The 19,322-nt window shown below is 42.4% G+C and overlaps 1 protein-coding gene across 7 annotated transcripts in view; it reads right to left on the reverse strand.

Annotated features, from left to right (window-relative positions):
* Positions 1-19,322, reverse strand: part of PTPRG (protein tyrosine phosphatase receptor type G) — a 610,456-nt gene that overhangs the window by 36,870 nt on the left and 554,264 nt on the right. For all 7 annotated transcript variants that reach the window (XM_075006204.1, XM_075006203.1, XM_075006202.1 and 4 more), the window contains one exon: positions 2,903-2,994. In XM_075006204.1, the coding sequence (XP_074862305.1) occupies positions 2,903-2,994 (92 nt within the window). The remainder of the gene's footprint in view (positions 1-2,902; positions 2,995-19,322) is intronic.

The following is a 19,322-nucleotide window of genomic DNA, read 5'->3' on the forward strand; positions in this document are numbered from 1 at the left end:
CACTGGAATCTTCCTCATATGCAAAGCTCCCAGTACAACTCATAGCAAGCTCCCAGAAATACAGGGGAAGATTTATACCAAAAAGGTGAATCAAACATAAGAGGACTAGAGCCTTCTATGCATGGCGGACCCCACTTGTTCCCAGCAGCACATTTCCCTCTTCAGTTTATTTCACAAAGACATAAAGGGGGAAAATTTTCCTACTGCAGAATTTTTGAACCTATCTTGGGCCCTCCTCTCACACCCAGATGTCCCATCCACTAACAGGGCTGGCTCTCTTTGGAAAACTTTTTTTTTTTTTTTGGCTGTATTGAATAAACTTATTTCAGCATCCAAACTCCTGTTTTCTCTACTTTCAGTTTACAGACAAAGTAAACTTTTCAAAAACACCCAAAGGACTTAATGTAAGTCCCATTTCCAGGCATGAGGCTGAATCCCACTGACTACCAAGGAGATCTAAGCTCCTAAGTCAGAAGGCCACATTTGAAAATGGGACTTAAGACTTCTCAGTCACTGAGGTACTTCTGAAAAGGTTATCCCATGCTGTTTTCAGTCCCCCCAGGCCTCATTCTCCCCTTACATCAGCATAAATCATAGACAATTCCACAATGATACGAAAAGGGTGAAAGTGATGTAAGAGGAAAATCAAATCTCTTCTTGAGCCAACAAGAGACCTTACACAATAATTGTGTTGCCTCTCAAATGTATCAATCCATTAACCATTCAAGATGATCATTCTGTTCATATTTCACCTCTCTTTTTTGGGGATGAGATTTCATTTTTACATCTTAAGAAAACCTACGCCAAATTCGGTTCTTGTCTCTATAAATTTGGAGTAACTATGCTGACTTTAAAGGAAATACTTCAGCTATACCCTAGTGCAGAGAGCAGGGTCTGGCCTATAGAGCAGAGTAGTTAATTCACAAAATAAATATTTCCCTGCATAGGAGAGAAAGTGAACTCCCAAGAAGAGAACTAATTGGTCTCTCTCCTGATGAGCTACCATGAGCAGCAGTCACAGAGGGGAGCATCAGTATAAAGGGAAGAAAAAGGCTATTACAGCAGTATTTTCCTCTGCCGAAAACACAGGTGGAAGATGTCCAACATTTGTTAATAGCAGTGATTTTGAGACAGCTGAAGCAAAGCCTATATTAAGTCAGATCAAGTTTACAGAGGTGTAGCTGATTATTTTGAATAATTAAATGGTGTCAAAACCAGCTGTGATGAATACCACTGGGGTCTCAATTCATAAATAATTGAGCGGACTGAGCCGCATTTGATCATTCTGATCAAATTGTACTCTCTCGAGGATAAATGTTTGTCCTGAATACCATCAACATTGTTAAATGCCTCAGTATTCCTGCTCAGTCATCCAGCCAGCAGTCAATTCAACTAAATCACTTTAACACCTCACACATTTGCCATTCTCATGAATACAAAATGTTTATGACTTACACAATAGTTTTTGGGTATCAGACAATGCAGGCATTTGCACAGACTGCAACCAAGCAGCAGCAGTAAATGTTTTAAATGATCCCATAAAAGACAATTCCTGCATATAGTCTTGTTTTTACTGCACTCAGCGATGAGGTTTTAGATATTAGAACAGCGATATTGTTTTGCTGTCGAGTTTGTAAATACAGCTGCCTTTACGATCCACCCATAACATTTTAAATAGGCATGTATCGATGAGCGTCGCCCAGTCTGGTCTCCTTGTGCCCTCAGTGAGGCCAGATTTCTCAGCTGAAAATCTCTCTTGCATACCAGTATTTCCAAATCTCAACTGTGAACTGAATGAAAGGAACTCCTGTTAGTGCTAGCTCCTGAACTCCTCAGTGCCTGAGGCTCCCCGACGTACTCTCACGGTCTAGGGCTTACTTCTGCAACTAGCTCCACAGACACCATTGGAGTCACCAATGTTACTTGGAAAGTCTAAGGATGGCTGGTTCAATCCCTTATTGATCGCTAAGCTCCCACACCTGTTTGGTCCTAGCTGCGGAGTACATGGAGTGTCATGTACCTGGACTCAGAGAGACAAAGGGCTAGATTCTAACCCCAGTTTCACTTTAACGGAGGTGTTCCAGATTTACACCGGTGTAACTCAGCTCAGAATCTGGCCTAGATATTTTAAGGCATTGGCAGTAAGATGTCACTTTTAAAAATTTGCATAATATGATAACTGTGGGCTACACTGGAAGCCTTTACTCAGGTTACACTCTGACAAAACAAGCCAGCAACTTCAGTGGCAGATTTTCTGAGAAAGGCGTGAGCAGCAGAGCCAAAAGCCACCATGGGCCCCAGGCAAAGTGGGAGGGGGCCCCGGCTCTGCGCCCCAGAAGGGGCAGAGACAAGGCCAGGAGGGGTGGGGCCTGTAGAAATTAGCCCTTTGCGCTGCTTAGACTGCAGCACCGCCTATGTGCCAAGCCATACGGAGCAGCACTGCCAGCCACGGCACCTCAAAGGGGCTCAGAGCTCCGGCTACCACCACTGCCAAAACAGCTGTGGCAGTAGCTGGAGTTCCTGGCCCCTTTGAAATGGTGGGCTCTGGTGCAACAGCCCCTTTGGCCCCCCTACCCAGGTCCGTGGGCCTGAGAGCAAGTATAAACCTGAATGATGACTTTGGGATCTGGCCCAACATATACAGGGAAGAGCAGCAACTTCCATGCCCGCATTTAACATTCGTTACCAAAGAGCAGATTCTACAGTCGTATCTCACCCAGAGTAGTACCTTACTCCTCCGGCGGTACTCAAAACTAAGTGATCAAAGTGATCCTGTGATCAAAGGCAGCAAACACTGACACTTTGCCACTGGAATAAATGACAGCTTATGCCTAGCTGTGCGTGCACCGACTGTTTAGTTAGGCTTGGAAATGGCTATTTATTAAAGGATAATGACACTTACCTCAAAGTCTTCTGAGAAGCCATGTTGGTTATTAGAATAGAGCTCACTGATATGTTTAACGAACTGTTTGACAGGAATGGCTTCCATGTCATCTGTAGAAAGAGAAAGATATTCAGAGTCACTAGCAAAGGGTTTTTTTTTTTTTTCCTGTAAATATGGCTGGTATATCCATAACTCTGTTTACTACCTCTGATTATAGACTATTTAACTCATGATTTATCTGAGTTCTCTAGAGGCATGATGTGTACTGGATACACACACAAGAAATCCTAGAATAACTATGACAGATACCTGGGTGTGACCGTTCATGCTACGTAGTAGACATTACTCATATGAATAGTATTCTTGGACTTGAAAGGCATTTTTGCAAAGCTATCTTTCAGTACAATCAAAGTTACAATAACATTATACTTTGGGAAATATTTCAGCTGAGGGTCTCTTAAAAAGGAAAGTAGCTGTGAGTTCTTACAATGACGATCAAAAACTGGCCCACTTTTGTGGCAACACGTTCTTTTCAGAGTCACAGAACAGCCACAGAAAAGACAATGTATGCTTTCAAAATGGGCCTTGTATCACAGCTGACAGCTGCTGACTCAGCAGCGACATGGGTGCATTTCCTGGAGTGGAGGAATTTCTCCTTTTTTAATGTACAGTACAGTAGTATCCCAGTGAATCTGTAATGAAATACTAGATGGGCATCATTAACGTTCAGTTGGAACAAAAGAACAGCCTGGGTAGCATCATTGGAGTTCTCTCTTCACTCCAAACGCTGTTCCTAACATGGCACATTCATTCCATTGGGCGGCTAATGACAGAGCATTTCTATTCAGTTTGGCGATAAATTGAAAATGCTTTGAATAAGGAAGAACCCAAGCATTGTGACTGATGTAATAAATACCCAAAGAGGCAGTTCCTGTCTCCTGAAAGAAGTTCATCAGAAATCAAGACACCACGAAAACCAGGGCAGACCTGGTAAAGCTGGGATGTCAGGATACCCTGCTCAGACTGGGCTCGTCTACAGGAACAATTAGCATGCAGCAAACTGGGTGCACAGCTGCAGCACACCAAGGCTACATCAACTTACCGGCACCTTCAGTGCTGCAGCTGCCCTCAGGGAGCCTCGGAAGGGTTGCTGATGTCTGCTCTAGGACTTGGTGTGTGTGTCTGCAGGATCCACACGGACAAATAAGCCGTGTCTACACGTGCACGCTACTTCGAAGTAGCGGCACTAACTTCGAAATAGTGCCCGTCACGGCTACACGTGTCGGGCGCTATTTTGAAGTTAACTTTGACGTTAGGCGGCGAGACGTCGAAGTCGCTAACCCCATGAGGGGATAGGAATAGCGCCCTACTTCGACGTTCAACGTCGAAGTAGGGACCGTGTAGTCGTTGCGCGTCCCGCAACTTCGAAATAGCGGGGTCCACCATGGCGACCATCAGCTGAGGGGTTGAGAGACGCTCTCTCTCGAGCCCCTGCGGGGCTCTATGGTCACCGTGGGCAGCAGCCCTTAGCCCAGGGCTTCTGGCTGCTGCTGCGGCAGCTGGGGATCCATGCTGCAGGCACAGGGTCTGCAACCAGTTGTCAGCTCTGTGTACCTTGTGTGGTTTAGTGCAACTGTGTCTGGGAGGGGCCCTTTAAGGGAGCGGCTTGCTGTTGAGTCCGCCCTGTGACCCTGTCTGCAGCTGTGCCTGGCACCCTTATTTCGATGTGTGCTACTTTGGCGCGTAGACATTCCCTCGCAGTGCCTATTTCGATGTGGTGCCGCGCAACGTCGAAGTCGAACATCGACGTTGTCAGCCCTGGAGGACGTGTAGACGTTATTCATCAAAATAGCCTATTTTGATGTTGCTACATCGAAATAAGCTATTTCAATGTAGGCTTCACGTGTAGACGTAGCCATAGTGTGTGATAGTCTCGTGTGCTCCTGATTTACATCCCATTTGCTCTGTTCATCTAGACAAGCCTGCTTACCTCTGGGGTCTCAGTGTTGCTTTATACACTACCCCAATTGGTAAAATCACTGTGCTTTCCGGGAGTACCGAGTTAATGTTTGTAGCATGGCATTTTGAAAAGGTAAGACACTACAACGCAAGTGTGATTATTTTCAGCATGTGTAAAAATCTTCCTGCTCAAGGGTTACAACTGGCTGATCACATCATTCAAGGCAATATTTAGACAGTGACGTATTTGATTTCACATACTTATGAAGATTATATGTTGCTCATGTTTACTTCAAGTACTTGTGATGTATTTGCTTCTGTATTATAGTTGCATTATTGTCTGCATTCTCCTGCTTTTCAAAAATATCTATATTACAATGGAAAAACATCCAAATATTTCTATAGATACATAACAAAATTTAAAGACAAACAAAGAGACACGTAACATTTACTGTATTCAGAGTGAAAGATTTTTGGCAGCCTAATAAAGCTGTCACATTTTTTTTTTTGAGCAAAGGCTGTGATTATATCAGAATGTGTAAATGAGGCTCTAGTTCGGCAGGAATTTTATAAAGAAACCCTGAATCGACCTTAGAGGAAAATATTCTTTTTTTGGTTTGTTTACAGAGGCAATTGGTAAGAACCTGTCTGGAATCTAATCACCTCACTGTGGTAATTCTGAATATTTAAAACATTTGATAAGAGTACGATCATTTTAGTAAACAGCCTTACAATACAGAAGCAATTGACAATATTTACATAACAAAAATGCTATATTAGAATAGAATAGTATTTAATTCCAATACATATATGTCTTCACAGCCAAGGTATTTATGAATTCATGAGTCATTGGGATGGACATCCCAACAGTACGTAAAAGAATCTTTCCTCCCACAAACAGCAAAGTACATCCTTGAGTCTCCTTAAAAATACCCATTGCTGTATTAAGAATTTCACATAATACAAAAATCAGGGTCAAATGCTATTAATTATTAATTGATTATTATTGTTTATTTGTCCTGCTGTGGAGGCTACACACCAAGCCGGGATCAGGAACCCAGTGCATTAGGTCAGGGCGTCCAGTTCAGTTTTGCAGAGTGCATTATGCTTAATGGAATGCTTATGGGGTAACCAATTACCTGGACTCTTCTCAAACCCTATGGACAACCAGCAGTTCCAGGCCAGAGCAGCCCTGGCTATGAGGACTGGCTGGGCCATGTGACAAGTAAGTATGACCCAGCCACAGGTACACCTGAGTAGCCCTATTGGGCAGGCAGGACCCCTGGTCTGAACTGCACCTGATCAGACCCGGCAGGCAGGCAGGGTCCTGGTTGTGCTGGATTGGCCATGGCTGGCAGGTGGGACCACAGCCCTGTAGTGTAGATGTAGCCCGAGTGTCTGGATCTGGCACAGCCCAGCAGTTAGTGCCTCTGTGCTAGGTGCTGTACAGATACAGTGAAAGAGACAAAGACTTAAAGGCCAGAAGGGACCATCATGATAATCTTCTCTGACTTCCTGCACCTTGCAGATGGAGAACCTCAGCTACTGACCCTTGTAACAGACCCATAACCTCTGACTGAGTTACTGAAGTCCCCAAATCTTGACTTAAACTCATTGAATTACAGAGACTCTAACATTTAATTTAATTTCAAACCAGCAAGGGACTTATTCTCTACACTGCTGAGGAATGTGAAAGCCCCTGAAGGTCCCTGTCTTGAGGGGTAATTCGTTCCTGATCCCAAATATGATGGTCAGTTAGACCCTGAGCAAGTCTAACCCCAAGACACACTAGTCAGACACCTGGGAAAGAATTCTCTGTAGTAACTCGAGTCCTCCCCGGCTGTGGGAGATATTTTTAAAGAAGTATCCCATTGCAGGAGCCCTTGTCGTATTATTCTGTCTGTGAACTTGCTGAACTCGGTCTTAGAACAAAATATATTTTTACGCCCCCAACTACTCCACTCAGAAGTCTATTTAAGAACACCACTAGCACATCATTAGATATCTTCATTTAATCTGAAGCCTGAACTTGTTGATGGATAGTTTATAGCCATTTGCTGTTGTGCCAATATTGACTCGACTTAAATAACTCCTCTCCCTCCCTGGTGTTTAGCCCTCTGATGTATTTACTGAAAACAATAATTTAGTCATTGTTCTGACCATTCTAGTAGCCCATCTCTGCACTTGTTCTGAAAATCGAAATAGACAAGATAAACTAAAACCAGAACCCTCCTGCCAGTCCATGAGTACACACTCATTCTCCATGATATACACAAGAAAGAAATGATACTAAAGATATTTAAGATGATATGGAGTTGTCTGGTGAGGCCTTCAAACACATTGTTGGCTGAAGGAATCTATCTAATCTGAAGAATCTTTCTTCAGCCTTTTCTAACCAGACACGCTAATGTAACTGGATACGTGGAACATACTGTTTTTTGAAGGTAGCTACTCGGGCATGGTTAAGCTTCTCTTCCATCTTAAGACAAATGAGCCTCAGAGACCGTAATTCTTTTAGTCAATGGAGGAGATTAATGGAATCCTATAATAGCTAATTAGGTGCCCTAATAGTTGCTCAATGCATATTCCCTTTTGCACAGTTCACTTCTTCCCAGCCTAAACCCACACCGCCATTTGTTAATGTCAACACAGTGTATACAGTCTACCAGACTTATAGCTTATTCCAAAGGAGGGAATGTTTTAAAAATGTGTCTTTATGACTAACCAGTACAAAGATGGCAGTTCTTTATGACACAAACTCAGACCTCTGTTATACCAGTGTAATCAGAAATAGCTTGGTTTCATACCTGTATAAAATGTGAGCATAGTCTCTCACCATATTAATTTTCACATGGAAACTCGTGCTTTCCATGGAGGCGTACAATTTAGGTGAGCCTGGGTGAAGGTATCTGGATTAGAAGGATTTCTAATCAGAGACTGCTCCAGTAGTTTTATGGCAGTGCCACATACTGCTCTCTGAGGCTGCTTCTACACTCACCCCCTCCTGATGGAGGTGGCATGGTAATGAGGCGGCATGGTAATGAGGCAATTCGAAGCAGGCTAATGAGGCACCAGCGTGCATATTCAGTGCCTCATTAGCATAATGGCAGCCATGCGAATTTCAAAGTGCAAGCTTTGAATTACAGATTGACAGTGAAGGTGGGGGCAGCTTCTAAATAAGGACTCTGCTTTGACATTTCCTAATTCGCACAAAACTAGATGGGAGTAAGGGAATGCTGAAGTGGGGTGCTTATTTCAAAGCTGCCCCCTTCTTCACTGTCAATCTGCATTTCGAAGTCTGCACTTTGAAATTCGCATGGCTGCCATTATGCTAATGCGGTGCTGAATATGCACGTTAGTGCCTCATTAGCCTGCTTCGAATTGCCTCATTACCACGCCGCCTCCAACAGGAGGAGGTGAGTGTAGAAGCAGCCTGAGATATTCAAATATGAGGCAAACTGGAACCCATCCTCTCTGGCTGCCAGGATCTGGAATTGTAGCAGGTGTGACTGCTGCTGCTGCTCTGGAGCGACCATATGGTCAACTCTGGAGCAATGGTGAGATGCTCTATGGAGAAACTGTCATATGCAGGGGCACCATGATGGCGAATGAATTTGAGAGGGGCATAGTGCAATGCACCTCTCCCCCACAAGAGGAGCCTGCATCACTGATGCCATGGATATGAGCTACATTCACCTGCATATCAGAAAAGAACCTGCATTTGCTCATTGTTACCTATGAAATGGCAAGAGACAACCAACGTGACACAAGAAGTACATTCATTTGGGAATCAGAATGTCCAGTGTATTTTAAAATTATAATGCTAAAAACAGGGTTATATTTAAAAGGCTGTGTAATTAGCAATGTGATTAGGAAGGAATCTTTTATCTATATCCTGCTTAATAAAGTTGCTCCGATACTTACTCTAAAATAATCAGGGTCAATTTAAAAATAAAGATGGGATCTTGTACCAAAGGTAGCACCTCCACAGAATATGGTCTCTAATTTATTTGTACCCTGAGAGCTCATGAGATGGTTTAATGGTACTGGATTGGAATAGACATTTTGAATCATAAGTGAATCCAGAAGGTTAAAATCTAAGTCCTGTCTCCCACTACTTCTTCCTAGTTTGGGTTCTTGCTGGAGTTCTGATGTTTCTCATGGTCTCCACCAGAACCCAGAAGCCAGCACTCAAACCCGGAAATATTCATGAGAGGGAGCACTTCAGACTCATTCCTGTTTTCAAGTGCTTCCTTGTTTTTCCTTCAATAATCTTGAATTAACCTTCAATGTCATCTGTGCTTCCTGTCTCTTTGGTGCGCTTTTAAATCAGATTCTCTTTATTGTAGCTCACCAAATGGTATTAATATTGTTTATTACAGATTCCATTTTGCTTTCCAGTTTTCCAGTGTTTTGACATGTGCCAGGAAGGTCACAGCATTTGCAAACTTCTGGAGCTATAACCACTCATTTGCGTCATGGTTAAGTGTTGACTCACCTGGTGATACCTCTCAGGTGATATCACCATTCATTCCAACCATTCATACATCTGACACTCCTCTTATCTCTCAGTGATGCTGACTCTATCTCAAAAATGTGCCCTCACAGTGCTCATCTTATACAAGAGTTTTATACTGAGGCACTGTAAAGAGGCACGTCCACTACCAGTCTGATAGTGGGAATGACATTTGACATCTAGCCACATAATTGGACTCTCCTTCCAGCCCTGTGTCAGATTTCTATACCACAAAACCCACTTTCTGATTACATTTTCTTTCAGGGGAACAAGTCCCATGTTGCTGGGGCAGCACAGGACGTCCCCTCTTCTGCCTCCTTCTCCTGCCTCTGGCTTTTCCTTCCATGTTTTACTGCTTTCTTCATGTTCCTCTCATACTCCTTCCTCCTCCGTTCTCATTTCACAGGGATTGAGAGATGGTAATTGTACAAGGTGAAGCTACACTCCAATATGGCGAGATGCTCCTTTGCTCCACTTTCTATTGTGTGACAAATACCACAGAATAACCAGAAAATTTAAATGTTTCCCACTGTTTACTGATGCCTCCTACACTGTGAGGTTTCTCCCAACAGGAAATCTCTGTAAGATGGTATATTGTTGTGTGCTGGTGGGGGAAAAAAAGTTAAAAAAGCTTTACAGAATAACATACTGCCCCTCAAAAACCACTGCTGTAATATGACCTACGCTGTGTTGCTCGATCACAAAGTCAGTCACCAATGCTACCTCCTTTGAGATGTATAGTGGTCTTCTAGGCCTTTTGTTTAAGGCCATGATGCTAACACTGGGTGTAATTCCAGAGCAGTTTTACTAAGTCCCAGGTGTTAAATTTAAATACTCTGGGGACTTCAAAAAGAAATGGGCAGAATAACTTGTTCTAGTCCCCTATATAAAACTATGGGACTGCCACATCTTGAGTACTGCGTGCAGATGTGGTCTCATCACCTCAAAAAAGATATATTCGCGTTAGAAAAGGTTCAGAAAAGGGCAACTCAAATGATTAAGGGTTTGGAATGGGTCCCATGTGAGGAGAGGCTAGAGAGACCGGGACATTTCAGTCTGGAAAAGAGGAGACTGAGGGGCGATATGATAGAGGTATATAAAATCATGAAAGGTGTGGAGAAAGTGAATATAGAGAAGTTATTTACTTGTTCCCGTAATATAAGAACTAGAGGACACCAAATGAAATTAATGGGTAGCAGGTTCAAAACTAATAAAAGAAAGTTTTTCTTCACACAGCGCACAGTCAACCTGTGGAACTCCTTACCAGAGGACACTGTGAAGGCCGGGACTCTAACAAAGTTTAAAAAAGAGCTCAATAAATATTTGGAGGTTAGATCCATAGATGGCTATTAGCAAGGGGTAAGGTATGGTGCCTAGCCTTTTGTCGAAGGCGGGAGAGGGACGGCAGGAGACAAATCGCTTGACCATTGTCTTCGGTTCACCTCCTCTGGGGCACCTGGCACTGGCTACTGTCGGATACTGGGCTAGATGGACCTTTGGTCTGACCCAGTAAGGCCGTTCTTATGTAGTGCAGAATATACCTAGCCTTGTATTTTACATGTAGCCCTGTATTACTGTGTGTGTCAGAAAACTCTGAGTTCCTAAAAGCAATCTACAGGGATGGGGGTAAACTATATTTCTACAATATGTTACATATTAAGTACATGACACAGAGCAATAATGAAAGCCTGCTTTTATATATAGACTACAGTTGAACTAGCTGTGTAGTTTGCTGTTGAGATAGCTTCACAGTTAAGTGCTGCGCTGCCTCAACAGCATCTAAAACATGAAATGCTTCTGGTAGAAGAGAAAGGAATAGTGGTTCTGATACATTGTTAAATATATACCCTGACCCCCTCCGTTGACTTCCATAAGGTCAGGACTTCACCCCTTAGAGAAACAAGAGCTTCTATAAAGTGTCTAAGTATACCAAGAGATCTTGGACTGTTTTAGAAATAGGAGGATAACAATGGAAGAATGTACAACTAAGGTTATGAAAAGTGATATTAAGAGACAGCAGAGTGATGTAACTGATGACTGAGCTATAAGCCCTACACACTGGGGAGTTGACATTTCATGCATACTCTGTGTGAGCATTGCCTGAATTTTGAGTATTTGTGTAATGTGTCCCCCAATATTCTGCAAACCTCCAGTTCTATGTTTCATTTTAATTGCAGTGTACATATATGTGTGGGGATAGAGTTTGTTCAGGGTTAGAATGGCCTTACCAGTTACGGGATTTAAAATAAGGATACAACAGAAATGTTAGTGTATCCCTTGGCATTCATATTTTCTTGCAATACAAAAAAAACCTGGAAAGATTATCCAACTTGCTTAGGGTAAAATAAATCACAAAAGCCATGTTAGTATTTCTAAACTCTCAGAGGATCTCTTCTAGACAGATCATATCTGCATAAATAATAAAGTAGGGCAACACAGCTGGTATCATCCCCAGAGTTTGAAACACATGCTGAAAACTCTTTCCATGGGGGGCACCCTGCTGAAATCAGTGACCTTAGAATTATTATGATAAATTCTAATTGTTAAGAGCCACATATCAGGGAGCACAATTCCTTTTTAACATTTATGCAATTCAAATTGCACACGTTTACCAATTATCACTGAGTTTTAAATGATGTCTTTTAAAATGAAAAAGGCAAAAAAGATTCAATATGAATATATTCACACTCAGGGTTCTTAATGTTCCAGCACACTGGAAACACTGCACAAAATGCCTTTCAGCAAAACTATTGCTCAAATGAGTACTAAGGCAGATTTCTGATACGGCAGTAATGCATAATAACAAAGAAAAGCAGAAAATGTTAAATAAGGTGAGCAGTACTGCAGTTACATTATTCTTACATATTAAAAGATTTAAACTAATTTAGTGCTATTAACCACATGCCAATCACAAACTGGAAGGACAATGTTAATGGGAAAAAATACAGATGTCATAATGAAATCTGAATTTCAAAACTGCATGAATAAGTCTTAGATTAGGCCATCATTAATTATAAAAAAACAGCAATGCAACTGATCTCTTCTCCCTGAAGCAGAAAGGGGCAACCAAATCAACTTTACTAACTTCGGCTCAACAGAATGAAATAATACAAGCTTTCCATTAGCTTGCACATTAAACACTGTTTTATTAACTATAAGCCTGTGACAGATCTCATTATTATTTATTATTTGCATTACTGTAGCATCCAGGACTATGACCCCATTGTGATGGGCACTGCACAAACAGTGAAATTGGACTACTCATGCATTTAAAATTAAGCATGTGCATAAGTGTATGGTGTATTGGGAACTTAATGTCTGAAAGCAAGTACAGAATTTTTCTTCCCTGCCTAAAGTCATTTGTTGAATTTGTTTAAGCATTTAGGCTCATTACTACTTATGTTTTACATGTATATTCTTATTTGAACATAATATAAAAGTTATGCGTGCTCTCCAAGGACCTGATAGTGCATTTCCTGCATCACCAGAATCCCCATTGCCTCTTGGGAGCATTTGAGTGAGGAAGGAATACAGAATTAGGCCACAAACTGCCTATCCTTTCTAGACCCATCACAGTTAGGTGAGGCAATTTTCTTTCATTGTGGGTACAGTTGCATAAAGAAGAATTAATATTTAGATTTCATAGGCTGTGTCTACACTAGCCCAAAACTTTGAAATGGCCATGCAAATGACCATTTCGAAGTTTACTAATGAAGCGCTGAAATACATATTCAGCGCCTTATTAGAATGCCAGCAGCCACGGCACTTAGAAATTGACGTGGCTTGCAGCTGCGTGGCTCGTTCAGACAGGGCTCCTTTTTGAAAGGACCCCGGCAACTTCGAAATCCCCTTATTCCTATCTGCTGTTAGGAATAAGGGGATTTCAAAGTTGCTGGGGTCCTTTAGAAAAGGAGCCCCCTCTGGTCAAGCTGCGTGGCTGCGAGCCGCGTCAATTGCGAAGTGCCGTGGCTGCCGGCATTCTAATGAGGCACTGAATATGTATTTCAACGCTTCATTAGTAAACTTTGAAATGGCCATTTGCAAAGTTTTGGGCTAGTGTAGACACAGCTATAAAGTATTAAGGGCAAGATTCTTATCCCCTTACTTAGACTGAGTGGTACAGTACGTCAAGAGTGACCTTACTTATTAGGCAAGGCGTTACTTGGCTTGAAAAAGGCCGTGGTTTTGTCACAGAGGTTGTGGAAGTCATGGAATTCACGACTTCCACGTACCTCTGTGACTTCACCTCTGGTAGCTGCTGTTGCCAAAAATTCGGTCTGCCTAGCTGAGAGCCAATAACAACTAGACAGGGATAAGGAAATTTTCTTTATTTCTGCTGAAAGAAAGGAGAGCCTAGTACCTTGGTACAAACACTCTGCCTCGATACAAAGCCAGGGATCTTTTATACAGTGGCTGCACTGAGCTGTTACTTGATTGGTGGTTAACAGGAGACTCTGCAAAACAGTGTGTTTGCAGAAATATAGATAAGAACCGGTCTGAAGCTGGTTTTGGCTGCTTAGGGGCTGCAAGGGGGAGACAGTGCAAAAGTTCAAGGGGCTGCTGTGTATGTGAGGTCTCCGCTGGCTGCCAAAACCAAAATGGCTGCATACCGCCCACACCACACTTTCCCATTACACTGCAGAGTCCCTCCACCTTCCACAGCAACAGGGAGCTATGGGGTACCCCTGCCACCTGAGACAGTAGGGACCCCAAGCTCCAAGCTGCCATGAGTGGGGGCATACTGCAGCCCTCCCAGCTGTGATGGTGGTGCAGGCTTTCCACCATCATATTAGGACAGGGAGACCCCAGCTGCTCTTCACTACTGTGGCAGCAGGGAGTCTCTACATATCCCCAGCTGCTGTGGGGAGGCAGGGGAACCTTGGAGAGCTGAGCCCCCATAGTTGGTGAGGGCCTTGGAGCTCCCAGCCACCCTGCAGCTGCCCAGTGCCTTCCCATTTTATCATGGGACAGGACAGACTTTAAGCCTTACACATGAGTCATGGTATCAGAGCATGCTACCAAAGTATTTTCAAATATGAAACTTTGTTTGCTACTAAAATAAATTTGCATTTTTGTCCCTACCTGTCATGTTCTCCAGGGATGGAAGTGAAGAAGGAAGAAATTCTTTGCAAGTATCAGTTTATGCTTTACTGGTTGTAGGGTGGGTCGTAAGATCGACACTGACTAAAGAAGCTCCAAGAGCCACATTTACTGAAGATAAGTAACCCTGTTTTCTGCTGCAAGCCTGTGTCAAAATGAATCCCAGTAGGTGATTGGCCAGCAGTGTCTTTCCTGCATGGTGGGTCTGCAGAATCCCAGCTGTGTCAACTGACCTGTGATTGCAGGACCACTCTCCTAAAGTTGGCCTGGCTGGTACGCTACAGGCATAAAGTAATGTTTCACACAAGTCAGTGAGTCACTCCACATCGCAGCCTGACACAAATCAGAGAGAGACATGCTTTTCAAGCTTGTGACAGAGGCTCCCTGTGCTCTGGTGGAGTTTGCCTTGAGGTTTGAAGGAAAAGGCTCACCAGCTGGAGGAGAGCAGGTAGAAATGCATGCAGAATGCACCTCAAAGTTCTGTGACAGGAGGGCTAACCTTTGGATGAGCCAGAAATGGCCACAGAGAAAGCAGTGGCTTGGTTCTACCATGCTAACAGCATAAGAGTCAGGATATATCCTGGGTGTTGAGTTTCTTCTCTCTCAGTTTTCAAGGTTGCACTGGGGCTACCATCTGGGCAGCACCCTGTCCGTACAAAAGGCTGTATAAGAAGGTCCAGTCATAAGACCACGTACGGAGACATGGAGAGTTCCTGACTGTGAGCTAAGGTGATGGCCACCAGAAAGACTATTTAAAGTTAAGCTGGTACATGGAGCATTCTGACAGTAGCTCAAAAGGAAACTCCAAGAGCTTCAGGATGATGGCACTGAGATCCCACAGGGGAGCAGGGTCTCTAACTGGAAGGAGGAGGGTAAGAAATTTATATACCATCACTCAAAATTTGTAAGGGAGATCCAAGGAAATATGACATGACCCAATATTCACTAATTAAGGCGATGATAACAGAGAAGTCAGAAAAAAATTAGCAGGGTGGCAGGTGTGTTTAGGAAATCAGCCATTCAATTATAGGTGTATTACACCCTGGGGGCATGATTCTAAATCAGACTCATGCTGAGTTTAGAGTCTTACATCACTTGTAATAGCCAGGCGACTCAGTTAATGATCTCTCCATTGTCCTACGCTTCTCTATAAAAAGCAGTACAGATAGTTATAAATTATAATAAGGGTTTTATGTTTCAGGGCAAAATCTGCATAGATAACAGCATGCATATGGGATAGGGGGTTTCATGTTGAATAATTAAGTAAATTCAACAGAGTGAAGTGAGGCAGAAAATGGATACAATCACTTCTCTTTTTCTGCCTGTGGACCTGCAAAACTCTAATTTTATGTAAGGGGCAATGGATGGCATATTAAGAGTTTCCCAGTGGTTTGAGAGCTTTCAAAGCAGAGGGAAGAATGGGTATTGGTAAAGCTCTTATACTTTTTTCAGACACACTGAGCTAAATTGCCTTCATTTGGGCTCAGTGTCTGTAACAGAGAGGAATTATTCCACTAAATCCAAGGAAATAGAAGCATCACTCCACGGGGACATCTTTAAATATTTGAAGAAGGCACTAGCTGGGATATCAGAGGCTAATAAAGTTACTTTAAAGAACTCGCTTTTGTGGAAATGCCACTTATATTTTACTTCCATGATCAATACAGCAAGTAAGATTTTCTCATGCTCCCTGGCAGCTTCTAGCAGAAAAAAGTTCAAAAGCCACATCTTTTCATCACAATTATGAGCAACTCAAAGGATGATTTTGCAGTTCAACCTTCTTAAAGCATTTCAGGGAGATGGCTGCATGGGAGCTGCAAGTGATATCAGAAGAGAAATGGCCCTGGTAGCAAATAGATCGGGAAAAGAGAAAAATGGGAGAAAACCATTTTGATGCGGTCCAGACCATCTCAGTGGATTAAAGGGTGTGTCTACACAACTGGGAAGATTGATCTGGTCAGGGTCGATCTTCCGGAGTTCAATTTCACGTGCCTAGTAGAGACATACGAACCATTTGGGGTGGGCAGTCAACCCTTGTATTCCTCGATATTGTGAGGAGTAAGTGAGGTCAACGGGAGAAACTGTCCCATCAACCTCCCTCCGAGCGGACAGCCAGATAATTCGATTGCAGATAAGTTGATTCTAGCTATGCAGTTGCCATAGCTAAAACTGCATATCTGCAATTGATTTAACTCCCTAGCGCACACCAAGCCAAAGTGGCCTGTCCCATGCTACATTTCTATTTTTCTCTTGGAGGAAATGGAGTCTAGTGGTCCATAAAGAAGGTTTAGCACTCCTGAGCGCTAGTCCCAGCTCAGCCACTGAAGTGCTATGTCACCTCCAACAGGTCACTTGGGGTCAGTCTCAATTATTTAAGCGTGTAAACAAAGAGATACTTAACTCCCATTGATTTTAATGGGAGTTAGGTGCCTATCTCCATCTTTATGTGCCTAAGTATCATTTAAAATCTGGCCTCCATGTGCCTCAGTTTGCCCTATCTGTAAAATTGGCTTACTCTTCACTTCTTCACTGAGCTTTGGCAAGGATTAATTAAGTCTAGAGTTCTCAAGAGATTACAAAATTAATCATGATAAACTCTGTGATTAATTGTGTTGTTATTAATGGAATACTATTTATTTAAATATGTTTGGATATTTTCTACATTTTCAAACATCTTTGTTTCAATTACAACACAGAGTGCTCACCTTATAGTCATTTTTATTACAAATATTTGCACTGTAAATAACAAAAGAAATAGTATTTTTCAATGCACCGAATACAAATACTGTCGTACAATCTTTACCGTGAAAGCTGAACTTACCAGTGTAGGAGTATATACAAAAAATAATGAAATTCAACAATAAAACAGTTTAAAACTTTAGAGCCTAAAGTACTCTTAGTCCTACTTCTTGTTCTGTCAAACACTCAATCAAGTTGATTATCAAGGGCGTGGGAAAAATTTTTGTAGTGGGGGTGCCAAGCACCTTTTGACCAAACTGTAAACCTTGTATATAATGGAAACCACTTGAAACCAGGGGATGCTGTAGCAGTCCCAGCACCTACAATCTGCAGGAGATAATACTTCCTGCCTCTTGTTTACAATGTCACCTGAAAGCGAGAGCCGGCATTCACACGGCACTTCTGTAACCGGCATCACAAGATATTTACCTTCCAAAGGTGCTAAACACTCACAAGTCCCTTCCTGCCTCAACCATCATTCCAGAAGATGTGTCAATACACACAATGTCAATACCCCTGATCCAAAGCAGAGGAGACTGGTGCATGTTCATATTCATCATCTGGGCCAGATGCCACCTGCGGGAGGTTTGACTCTTCTTTGGTGGTTTGGGTTGTGTAGTTTCAGTACTGGAGTGTTGCTCTTTTAAGACTGCTGAAAGCTCCACACCTTAACCCTCTCAGATTTCAGATGGCACTTCAGATTCTTAAACCTTATGTCGAGTGCTGTTGGTATTTTTAGAACTCTCACGTTGGTATCTTCTTTGCATTTTGTCAGATCTGCTGTGAAAGAGTTCTTAAAATGAACATGTGCTGGGTCATCATCTGAGACTGCTATAACATGAACTACATAGCAGAACGTAAGTAAAAGAGAACAATAGACATACAATTCTTCCCCAAGGAGTTCAGTCACAAATGTATTTATTTATTGATTTAATAAGGATCCTCAGCATGGAAGTACATCCTCTGGACTCTTGGAAGAAGCACAAAGTGACAACAAGGGCTTGTCTACACTTGCCCCCCAACTTCAAAGGGGGCCTGTTAATCAGGGCGACGGGAGATTACTAATGAAATGCTGCAGTGAATATGCAGCACTTCATTAGGCTAATTCTCACCCGCTACAACTTCAAAGCACCAAGCTTCGAAGTGCCAGCATGCACGCAGAAAAAATTTTGAGGAGCAAAGGCACTTCAAAGTAGCGCAGGCACTTCCAAGTGCCCTCGGTTACATGCTTGCTGGCACTCTGAAGTCTGACGCTTCGAAGTTGCCACAGGGGAGAATTAGCCTAATGAAGTGCTGCATATTCATTGCAGCACTTCATTAGTAATCTCCCATCACCCTGATTAACATAGCTGCTTCGAAGTTGGGGGCAAGTGCAGGCCCAGCCCAAATGTTTAGTATATCTGGCACCTAAATAACTTGTAACACTTGCTACAAAAGTACCATGCAAAAACCTGTTCTCACTTTCAGGTGACATTATAAATAAGAAGTTGGCAGCACTGTCTCCCACAACTGTAAACAAACTTGCTTCTCTTAGCGACTGGCAGAATAAGAACTAGGACTGAGTGGACTTGAAGGCTCTAAAGTTTTACACTGTTTGTTTTAGAGTTCAGTTATGTAACAGAGAGAAATCTACGTTTGTAAGTTATACTTTCATGATGAAGAAATTTCACTATGGTACTTGATTGAGGTGAACTGAAAACTTACTATTTCTTCTGTTTGTCATTTTTACTGTCCAAATATTTGTACCCAAAAATAATATCAAGTGAGCACTGTATATTTTATATTTTGTACTGTAACAGAAATTTATGTTTGAAAATGTAGAAAGACATCCAACCTATTTAATGCATTTCAATTGGTGTTCTATTGCTTGGCAGTGCAATTAATAATGAATTATTTTAAATAATAATTATTGAGTTAATCAACAGTCTTCATTAATTCATGTGCATAGACCGCTTTAAGAAACCAGTACATAAAGTGCAAGCAATTAACATTCTCCAAAGTACCAAGTTCTCGTTACATAAATGTATTTGAGTAAGAAAAGCATTGTCAGATTGGGACAGATATTGAGAGAAAAGCCTATCACAAATCAAGTGTCAAGGCAGTTGTCCTCTTTGAGGCTCCAGT

This window comes from Carettochelys insculpta, chromosome 11 (genome assembly GCF_033958435.1).
Source record: "Carettochelys insculpta isolate YL-2023 chromosome 11, ASM3395843v1, whole genome shotgun sequence".
Taxonomy (NCBI): domain Eukaryota; kingdom Metazoa; phylum Chordata; order Testudines; family Carettochelyidae; genus Carettochelys; species Carettochelys insculpta.